Below are 10524 nucleotides of genomic sequence, written 5' to 3'. Positions count from 1 at the left end.
GATATAAATGAAGAATAAGGTAAAGGAGAGAAGACGGGTGATTTGCTGCACGAGTCGGCTGAGGGTGTAATGTTCGTTCAGAATTTTTTCCACGACAGCGAACTCCGGTGGTGCTTGCTGTAAAGTTTTGGTGATGGATGTATAGCATTTCCCCACCGCAGCACACAATACCACCGGGAAAAAGTGAATCAACGAGAAACCACAGCTCATTAACACATGAGCGAGGCTGAACATGCCCGATAAAATTTGGACAACTGTCTGCCGAGGTGATAAGCTGAAAAGACGGCTGATTTGACGCTCAAACACCTCAAAGGCTCTTTCATTAAAACATGCAAATGTGATACTCGTCACAATCCAAATGACAAAGAAAATGGTTCCATAAAGAGCGATCACCTTTTGGTCTTTAGCATCCAAACGGTGGGTAAAGTGTTGATCCAGCTCTGTGATGGCTTTAATGCAACGGTTGTAGTTACAACAAAAGCAAACAATACCTAGAAACATGGCGACGCTGCGTAGAGTGGCTGTAATGAAATTAAACAGCGCCCCGTTTTCGACCGAAGTACGGTACAGCTGAAAGCTCTCGTACAGTGAAACAGTAATAGCCAGCGCGTACGCAATTATCAGCAATGCGATCCAGCAGAATCGCAGTACTCGGAAGAATCGACCGGGTGTTGATTGATTGTCAGGGAAAGACCACCTTAGTTCTCCGAAGCCGAGAATACCGAACGCGACAACGTAGGGCTGAATCAGCTTCTCCGCGACGCTTAGTTTGTTCCACCTGGCCGCCACTTTCATTGTCTTCATAGCTGGCGCTGAAGACGTTGAATAATAAATCTCACTGTTCTACTAGTAAATTAAAGCCGTTATTACTGAGGCTACAGTGGCGAACTCACTGCTGTAAAGCGTACAGTACGTTCGGCGATATTTAGGCTGCCGAAAGTAATTTTGATATAATGTCCCAGCGCACATGTGTTGTGCTAGCTGGCGAAAACTAGGAGTGTCGTGCCGGCTTGCCTTACTCTCTGCGTGGTGGTTATCCACATGGGCTTTCCTATTTAGACAGCGCAATTCATCAAGCAAACTAAGAACGTGCCCCAAAAGGATAGCTTTACGGGAATACGAACAGACTCTGAACATGTATGTCCTGCCTTTTCTTTCTGTGTGCATATTTGAATTTTAATGAACAGTGGTAAAAACCGCAAGTATTGGTAATCAATCGACAAATAGATCGCCATCAGTCCATCACGCTATGTATTACTGAATCTTAGTGTACTTTGAAATCAGTAGAAAATATTTAAACCTCTTGTGCAAGTACAAAACATGCAAACGGCAATATTCGTATGAGTATGTTTTTTTAGTATGGACGAACATACAAAAGGGTACTAGAGTACAGTGCTTTGACAAAATAGCAAAAGTAAAAGAGCCCAGCAGGAATTGTGTTGAACTTCTACAGAATAAAATTAAATCGATGTACCAAACCGAGAGCGCAACAGTGCTCTGATCAAATACCAGAAAGGGCCAGGGAGAGTGGAGATCGCAAAGTCTGTTACACCGGTCGCTGTGTATTGTACGCTATTTATTATCGTTTTTGTTGTCGCTGTATTGTTGTGCAGTACGTTCAAGTTGAACTCAGACGCTTGAATTAAACTTGCAGGAAGTATGTAATACACCAGATAACTCATCCATGGAAATACCTTTAGCTTGCAGCTGATCGATTACCCGCGCAAACGTCAGAATCCACCAGCCAACTAAAAAATTACCACTGCCATTCGTCTTTGTGTAAAATTATAGGGAATACGGGTTTGCTTAGCGTTCCTGCGAACGCCCGGTTCACCGTGAAAAACCCGCGTATACTAAATGCCGTGTTCACTGAATTAACGCGGCTGATGATGAACTGCATCGACCATCGTTGATTGTGCGGCAGCCGATAGGCGATGTCGTGGAGGAGTTGTTTCACGGATTCCCGATTCCGCCTAATAATGAGAAGCGATATAAATATAATTTTTTACTGTACTGGATCCAATAATTGCGCGCTTAGTTGCGCAGCTACTGAACGAAAATGCACTCCGAAAACGTTTTCAGCATTTTTACAGTGTTTATTTTTACAAATACCGTTTTGGCTACAGCCAAGTACAGAAGTGTACTTACTATATTACTTACCATAGCTGTAGTTAGTTCTTGCTACAGCTTCAAATTATTGCGATGAGTGACGTGACTGACTACCTGTTCGTGTAAATAAACGATCGTCCAAGTGCCGGTTATGGTCAACAGAGGAACAATGTAGAAATTCTCCGAGTGTGCATAGCCGCTGGCTTTTATTTTTGAAATGTAATTAAAAATCGTGAACACTCTGCATATGTACACCCACAGCATAATACGAAACATAGCCGTTTCTCTTCTGCATTAGTCGACTAAATCGATACTGTAGCATCCAACTCCCATTTCGCATAGATAACATTCGCTGTTATCTTCTCATAGCATTTCTCCGCAACAAAGCTTACAGCCATGGTAACTTCTTGGATCATAATAAACACGACATCCATCAAGCCCTGGACAAACGGACAAATACTAATACTAACGCACATTTCTTTAAGGGGAGCGTAACCTGAGAGATCCAGACTGTACCAGTACATCGCGTAGCATCCGACAATCGATAGAGTTCCCGCAAATGTTAGAGCAGTAAACAAAACGATAATACTTCGTGACTTTGTCCCTTCCAATGCAGTTTCGAGTAACAAACGCGTTAATATTTATAATATTTTCCAGGTATCGAGCATAAACACAAGGAAGCAGAGGATTGTTAAAACTGAAGTAACCACTCGCTGTAAATTGATAATGACTACGCAGAACGCTCCGCTAGTGAAACGTAGTACGGTTCGGTGGAATTTCGGGATTTCTGAATGCCCAGCAATACAGGTATGCGTCACAAAAAGCAGCGCTGCCCATAGTATGCGCGTGAACTTGACCAGTCTTGTGGTTTTTGGGTGTTTTTCCTTGCAGCTATAAAGGCTTCCGAAACCGGCAAAGCTGAATACAAGAACCCATGGTCAAACACACTTTTCGATGAAAATCGTTTCGTTCGTATTTACTGGAAGACGTTCCTAGCGGAGACCTATGAAAAGCATGTATATTATGCAGCAGGTCGTTAAAGAGGCGCCTTTAATATTGTTTACTAATTTTTAGCAAATTGCGACTTGCTGCGCTCAAGAATATTATATTTTATTAGCTGTCCCTCGACCGGAGGGTCAACAGGTATGGTAACCCCGGGGATGTACCGTCAAGGGGCAATAAATAACGCGAACGAAACACTAGTTAGCTTCCTTGTGGACCACAGTAGCTCAACTCCCATAGAGACCCAATTCCATCCAATAAATAAATGTACTGGCAGATTGATGTCGGTCGGCTGAGCACACTTCGCAAGTTCGCATTGGTTCGTATAAACACGATGACTCTCATTTGTAATGTTACCGTAATTCTGCTACAGTGCTGCTGCGACCAGCGTTTTTTGCATACGGAGTTTGCCATATTTTATAATGTACGGTATTATAATTCTGCCACGGTTTCACAGTGCTGGTGCGACTAGCGCTTATTACCTGGACATTCAACGGACTCGTACTTACCAGGAGCATAATCAACGTTTCCGTTATGGCCACTTCTTTAAACGTCTCCCTAACTACATCGGCAAACATGACCACAAACACTACCGATAATTTTGGCAAATGGAATAAAGACCACACTATGCCATTAATCACTTCCGTTACCGGCGCACTTTCCAACGCACTGATCCTATATCTGATTGTGAAAAATCGTCTGCGCAGTTCCTTTATGGTATATGTAACCAGTTTGGTCCTGTTTAACGTTATCGCATCCACTGTCACCGTTCCGCTTTTCCTGATAATTCAAGCTAGTGATCACGCAATCGCAACCAACTTAGTAACGCTCTGTTCAACCTTTCAATATTTTAATTTAGTTTTTCCCGGCACATTATTCTATACCCATCTAGTTATTACAACTAACCGATTATGGGCTATTACAGCACCAATTTCGTATAAAAACCGTCACTCAACCAGATTGGCCTTGACCTTTTGCTTATTGAGCCTTGTACTTGCGCATATCTGTTACATGCCGACATTTGTAATCAATCTTCGCGGTTATTCTCCGGCAGGGACTTTATATAAGTGCGATTATTCCATATCAGTTCTTAAAAGCGTTCAAGTCATCGTTCCCGAAGTCCTGGTTTACATTGTTCCCATTATCATCATGCTGCTGGCGTACCCGGTGATGATTACGATTTACTGTCGCTATGGATCAAAATCCACTTTACAACAACGGCGACGTAGCAGAAGTGCGGTTTGGATTTTGGTAGGAATGGGCGTGTCCATGGCGTTTTCCATGGGACTGATGCAGTTGGTTAATGTGCTATTCTATGCCGGTATGGATTTTGATAAGGGTCTGCAGACTCCGGGTATGGTGGCTTCGATAGCCGTACAGTGTCAACCCACGATCGATGCACTAGTGCTGATTGCTTCGTTAAAAGCTCTAAGAACGGGACTATCTTGCGGATTGATGAAAACACCGAAGGAGCGAGAATCCCGGTTAACCATGGCGGCTGGAGCTGTTCACAATGTTGTGAAGACCAAGCTCTGAGCGCGCCCGCTAAACGATGTGATATGGCTTGGCTTTCGTAAGCAACTTAAAGGCATTGTTGGCACTGTTTGCAACACAGCGTGTCAGTGTGTTTTTACAGATAAAAATCTAATAAAGATACAGTAATGAATATGTACTCGTAACATAGAATTTTTAACCGTCTGTCCATCCTGCAGCAGTACATTTTTGATCGGCTACACCCACCGCTCAAGTATTCAAAAAACAGAAGGTGAACGAAAGGCGAATGTCCTCGATGGATTGATTGAGTTTTCACAATAACATCCCGTGGGGATTACCGAGGCATACGCAGGAATAAGAAATTGCACGAAAAGAGTCCATTTGCTAAGTTGGCACAGCAGGGATGCAATGCGACATCAGATCTAAATTTTTGCCCACAAAATTCCGACTACTGCAAAGTGCAGAAGTTAGTATACCATGTATTTTACGGCAGTTGGTTCTTCCCTCCAGTCTGTAATATAGCAACATCAGCCCTGGCTTCTTAGGAACTCGGTCAGAATTTGAAATATCTACCAGTCCCCATTACTATCTTCGAGCAAAATGGAACTGGCAGCCCGATGGAGCAAGCTGAGCTTCACAAAGAAGCTGATTCAGCCCTACGTTATCGCATTCGGCATTCTCGGCTTCGGGCAACTACGGTGCCCTTTCCTCAACAAACAATCATCAACAGGTCGATTTCTCGGAATACTCCGATTTTCTTGGGCAGTATTGCTGATGGCTGCGTTCACCCTGGCTAATATCCTGTCTTTGTACAAAATTGTTCAACAGCACCGTGGGTCGCTGGATAGCGGGGTGCTGTTTGACTTTATAGCAGCCGTTCAACGGAGCATTGTCACATTTCTTGGCATCGTCTGCTTTCACTGCATCTACAATCGCTACGTCAAAGCAATCAACGAGTTGGAGCGCGTAGCAACGACTATTGTGTTATGTATTGTCAGTTCGATATGATGAGTCAGTATGCGATAGCGAGCTCGCCAATAAACTAGTAATTCACGACAAACTGGCGTGAAGGTAGTACTAAAAACTCTTTTAAGAATCTATCACGCGCTGATTCACGACGATGACGGACGAAACGACGCTTCCTATCCTGTTAAAGTTCGAGCCCAACAAGATGGCGTGGATGTCTTGGAGGTCACGGTACCAGAACTTCATTAAACTCCAAAAGGTCACCGACGAAGAGGAGCAGAAGCGGGTTCTGCTGGACTCATTAGGTGTGGAAGCCTATGAAATGGTACACGCTATGTGCCTGCCGAACGATCCAGCCGACAAGACACTCGCAGAAGTTCTCGCCAAACTGGAAAGGGCATACGTGAAAAAGACCCTGAAATCCACCGAATGGGCCAAGTATTTCGTATTGAAGCAGGATACGGGCGAAACTCTTTTGGATTTCGCAAACAAACTCCGCAAAAAGGCCATCCTGTGCAGCTTCCCAGCGGACGTTCTGGAGGACAACATGAAAGCAACCTTTTTGAACGGGCTGCAGGGAGAGGCTACCAGGCGACATCTGATGTCGAAGGACTACGACACACTGGATAAAGCTCTGGAGCTGGTGGAACAGTTCGAGCTATCCCAGGCTAGCGCGAAGAAGGCGCCGGGCAGTGTGGACGTAGCGCGCATCAGTGGTGGGCCGAGGCGGGGCGGCGGTCAAGGTCGTCAACGCGGAAATCGTCGTGGTACGGGACAGAAAGCGCGTGGCGGCGGAGCAAGCCAGAACGCGGCGGGTAGCAGTGCGAAATGCTACGGCTGCGGTAATTCAGGCCACGTCCGTGCAGACTGCTGGGCGAAGGATGTCACCTGCCGCAATTGTAACAAGAAAGGTCACATTGCGAAGATTTGCACTGCGCCCAGGCAGAACCAGCAGCGTGGAGACGGACGACGCACAATGCTAGTCGAAGAAGAATTCGACGTGTTGGCAGTGGAAGCGGCTGGCAGCCAGTCCATACGCATACAGCTGAAGTTGAACGGCACGCCAGTGCCAGCAGTGCTGGATACGGGATCGGACGTTACCATCGTCACGGCAGAGACGTGGAGGAGGATTGGTTCGCCGCGACTGTCCCCGTATACGCAGCCGCTGAGGAGCTTCACTGGCCATGCGCTGACAGTGATCGGGACCGCCACCGTGGACGTGCAACGCGCTAGCGTACGGAAGCAGTTGCCGGTGGTGGTAGTGGGCCGTGGTGGCGATGTGATCGGCCGCGACTGGATACGCGCCCTGGATCTGAGCCACATGAGCCTACGTGACCTGCAGGCTAGTTCAGTGTATAGCGTTGCGAGCAGTCTGGAAGAAGTCCTCGACCGGCACAAGGAAGTGTTTCGCGATGAGCTGGGTCATTGCAAGCGGTATAAGGCGCGTCTCCATTTGAAACCGGGAGCACGGCCAGTGTTCTGCAAACCCCGTACAGTGCCATTCGCGTTCCGGGAGGCGGTCGAGAAGGACCTGGAGCGTTTGGTGGAGCGCGGCATACTCACTCCAGTCGAACACGCCGATTGGGCGGCGCCCATTGTGGGGACGCTGAAGAGGGCTGGAGATGTGCGAACGTGTGCCGATCTAAGCACTGGTCTGAACGACTCGTTAGACGTTCAGAAGTACCCGCTTCCAACTCCTGACGAATTATTCGCCAAGTTAAACGGCGGAGAGAAATTCAGTACGCTGGATCTCGCCGAGGCGTATGCCCAAGTGGAACTGGACGACGACAGCAAACAGCTTGTGGTTATCAATACACACAAGGGACTGTTTCGGTATAATCGACTGCCGTTCGGAGTCGCCAGTGGGCCCAGTATATTCCAGCAAATTATGGAGCAGATTCTCCATGGCTGCGAAGGTGTGGCCATATACCTTGACGATATTATCGTCACCGGCGCCACGGATGAAGAGCACCTGCGAAACCTCGAAAAGGTCATGGCACGGTTGGCAGAGCACGGACTAACGCTGAAGCGCAGCAAGTGTCATTTCATGCAACTGTCCGTGGAGTATTTGGGCTTCATCGTGGACAGTCGTGGCCGCCACATTTCGAGAAACCGTGTGAAGGCGTTGCTGGATATGGGTCCGCCGAAGAACGTAAGTGAACTGCGCGCATTCCTCGGCATGGTGAACCACTATGCCAAATTCGTGAAGAACCTGTCAGCAAAGTGTCATGTGTTCCACAACCTCCTGAAAGCTGACGTGACATGGGCGTGGTCAAAACAATGCGAAGAGCAGTTCGCTGAGTTGAAGCAAGAGATTGCCCGAGCCACGTTCTTGGTGCATTACGACCCGGCGATGCCGCTGATGGTAGCAGCCGACGCATCGCAGTACGGCATTGGAGCGGTGCTGTGCCATCGGTTCCCGGACGGTACGGAGAGACCGATTGCGCACGCATCCCGGAGCCTTAACGCCGCCGAGACCAGATACGGGCAGATTGAGAAGGAAGCTCTCGCCCTGGTCTTCGGGTGCAAGAAATTCCACCAGTATATTGCTGGGAGGGAGTTCACCCTGCTGACGGACCACAAGCCGCTGCTGAGCGTGTTTGGAGGCCGAAAAGGGATACCGGTGGTGACCGCGAACCGCCTTCAGCGCTGGGCGTTGATGCTGATGGCGTACAGTTTTGCCATCGAGTACCGGCGGACAGAAGAGTTCGGCCAGGCGGACGGGTTAAGCAGGTTACCACTGCATTCCACGGAGCTGACCGAGTTGGGTAACCTGGGAATGGACAGCATAGTCAGTGCTGTGCACACGGAGAACGCGGGACGGTTACCAGTGTCAGTAGAATCCGTGGCAAAGGAAACCCGCGCAGATGCGGAGCTCAGCATCGTTCTGGAATACGTCCAGACTGGATGGCCGAGCGTGGTAAGGGAAGAGCTGCGACCGTATAAGCGGCTAGAAAGTGAACTGGTGACAGTGAACGGGTGTCTGTGCTGGGGCACGCGGACGGTGATTCCGAAGAAGCTGCAAGCGCAGATACTGTCGTACCTGCATGAAAGCCACCTTGGAGCGGCAAAGATGAAGGGTGAAGCCCGAGGGTACTGTTGGTGGCCGTCCATGGACCGGGACGTGGGGCGGGTGTCTAAAGCGTGCCGTGTATGCACTGAACGTGCAGGAGAAACGGCGAAGGTCCCACTGTCACCGTGGCCAGTGCCCGACGGACCATGGAGACGACTCCATGTAGACTTTGCCGGGCCGTTCCATGGCACGATGTTGTTCGTCGTGGTCGACGGTATGTCAAAGTGGCCGGAAGTGGTGCCAATGCGAAGTGCCACAACGGACGCCGTAGTTGATGCACTGCTGGATATGTTCAGCCACTACGGGCCGTGCACCGAAATTGTATCCGATAACGGGACACAGTTCACATCGGAGCAGTTTAACGGATTCTGCCAGCAGTACGGCATCCGGCACCTGCGAACGCCACCGGGCCATCCCCAATCGAATGGCCAAGCGGAACGTTACGTCCAGACGGTGAAGGACGGCGTATCCAAGCTCATGGCCGACCAGAAGCGCCTGCCGGTTGCGCTGAGGGAGTTCCTTTGGCGCTATCGTAACGCCCCTCACGCAACGACTGGGAAAACGCCGGCCGAGTTGTTTTTGGGTCGGAAGATGCGCTCGACGCTGGATCTGCTAGTCCCTGTGCTGCTGACCACGGCAGAGAAGATCAGGGAGCGCCACCGCCGAAATTTCAACCAGCACACAAAGGAGAAAGACTTTCGGTTGGGCGACTTGGTCGTGGTGCGAGACTATCGCCCAAGCCGCGCAGTGGATTGGATCAGCGGCAAGCTAATTAAGCGAGAAAGCCGGCTGATCTGGGAGGTACAGGTGAGCGATCTGCTGTGGAGGCGGCATGCAAACCAAATACGCCCTCGTTTTTGGTTGGAGACGCCGGAAAACACGGAAGCAGATACGGCAAAAGGTCAAACGGCCGTGGAGACATCGGTAGCATTTCCTCCGGCGAAAGTAATGGAAAAGACAGTCTCGCCTACTAGAGCGCGCACGCCGACGCCACCAACGCAGACGCAATCGGAGGTGAAACCACAGCCCCAGGTGATAGTACAGCCGGACGTAAAGCCAACTTTTCCGCCCATTACACAGGAACTGACGCTGGCGGCACCAGTCGCGCCGCCAAAGGTACAGCCGACAGTTCCACCATCCGGTAAGGTGAAACCAGCGAAAGCTGCGAAGGCTGCACAGCCACCTGAGGAAATACGCAGAACTGGAAGAACGAACGCCGGAAAAGCCCCAAAACTGTTGATAAATGAAATGTAATTTTCTTTTTTTTATTTTATTGATGGTTTTATGAGTGGGCAACCCACTGGGGGAGATGCAGCGCGTAGCAACGACTATTGTGTTATGTATTGTCAGTTCGATATGATGAGTCAGTATGCGATAGCGAGCTCGCCAATAAACTAGTAATTCACGACAGTCTGCAGACTCCGGGTATGGTGGCTTCGATAGCCGTACAGTGTCAACCCACGATCGATTTACTAGTGCTGATTGCTTCGTTAAAAGCTCTAAGAACGGGACTATCTTGCGGATTGAGGAAAACACTGAAGGAGCGAGAATCCCGGTTAACCATGGCGGCTGGAGCTGTTCACAATGTTGTGAAGACCAAGCTCTGAGCGCGCGCGCTAAACGATGTGATATGGCTTGGCTTTCGTAAGCAACTTAAAGGCATTGTTGGCACTGTTTGCAACACAGCGTGTCAGTGTGTTTTTACAGATAAAAATCTAATAAAGATACAGTAATGAATATGTACTCGTAACATAGAATTTTTAACCGTCTGTCCATCCTGCAGCAGTACATTTTTGATCGGCTACACCCACCGCTCAAGTATTCAAAAAACAGAAGGTGAACGAAAGGCGAATGTCCTCGATGGATTGATTGAGTTTTCA

General features: G+C 48.8%; 1 protein-coding gene across 1 annotated transcript; it reads left to right on the top strand.

Moving 5' to 3' along the window:
- The first annotated feature begins 5725 nt into the window (after positions 1-5725).
- Positions 5726-9995, top strand: LOC129592869 (uncharacterized protein K02A2.6-like). The gene has a single exon (XM_055489013.1). It carries the CDS (start codon positions 5726-5728, stop codon positions 9896-9898), a length of 4173 nt encoding a protein of 1390 aa, XP_055344988.1. The 3' UTR covers positions 9899-9995.
- Positions 9996-10524: the final 529 nt, after the last annotated feature.

This window comes from Paramacrobiotus metropolitanus, unplaced genomic scaffold (assembly GCF_019649055.1).
Source record: "Paramacrobiotus metropolitanus isolate TYO unplaced genomic scaffold, Prichtersi_v1.0 Parri_scaffold0000003, whole genome shotgun sequence".
In the NCBI taxonomy this organism is placed as follows: domain Eukaryota; kingdom Metazoa; phylum Tardigrada; class Eutardigrada; order Parachela; family Macrobiotidae; genus Paramacrobiotus; species Paramacrobiotus metropolitanus.
The sequence above is the reverse complement of the archived record's forward strand: the minus strand, read 5'-3'. Positions and strand labels throughout refer to the sequence as shown.

Bases quoted from the DNA above. Each gene is read 5' to 3' on its own strand.
- LOC129592869 (XM_055489013.1), top strand. From the start codon at position 5,726: ATGACGGACGAAACGACGCTTCCTATCCTGTTAAAGTTCGAGCCCAAC.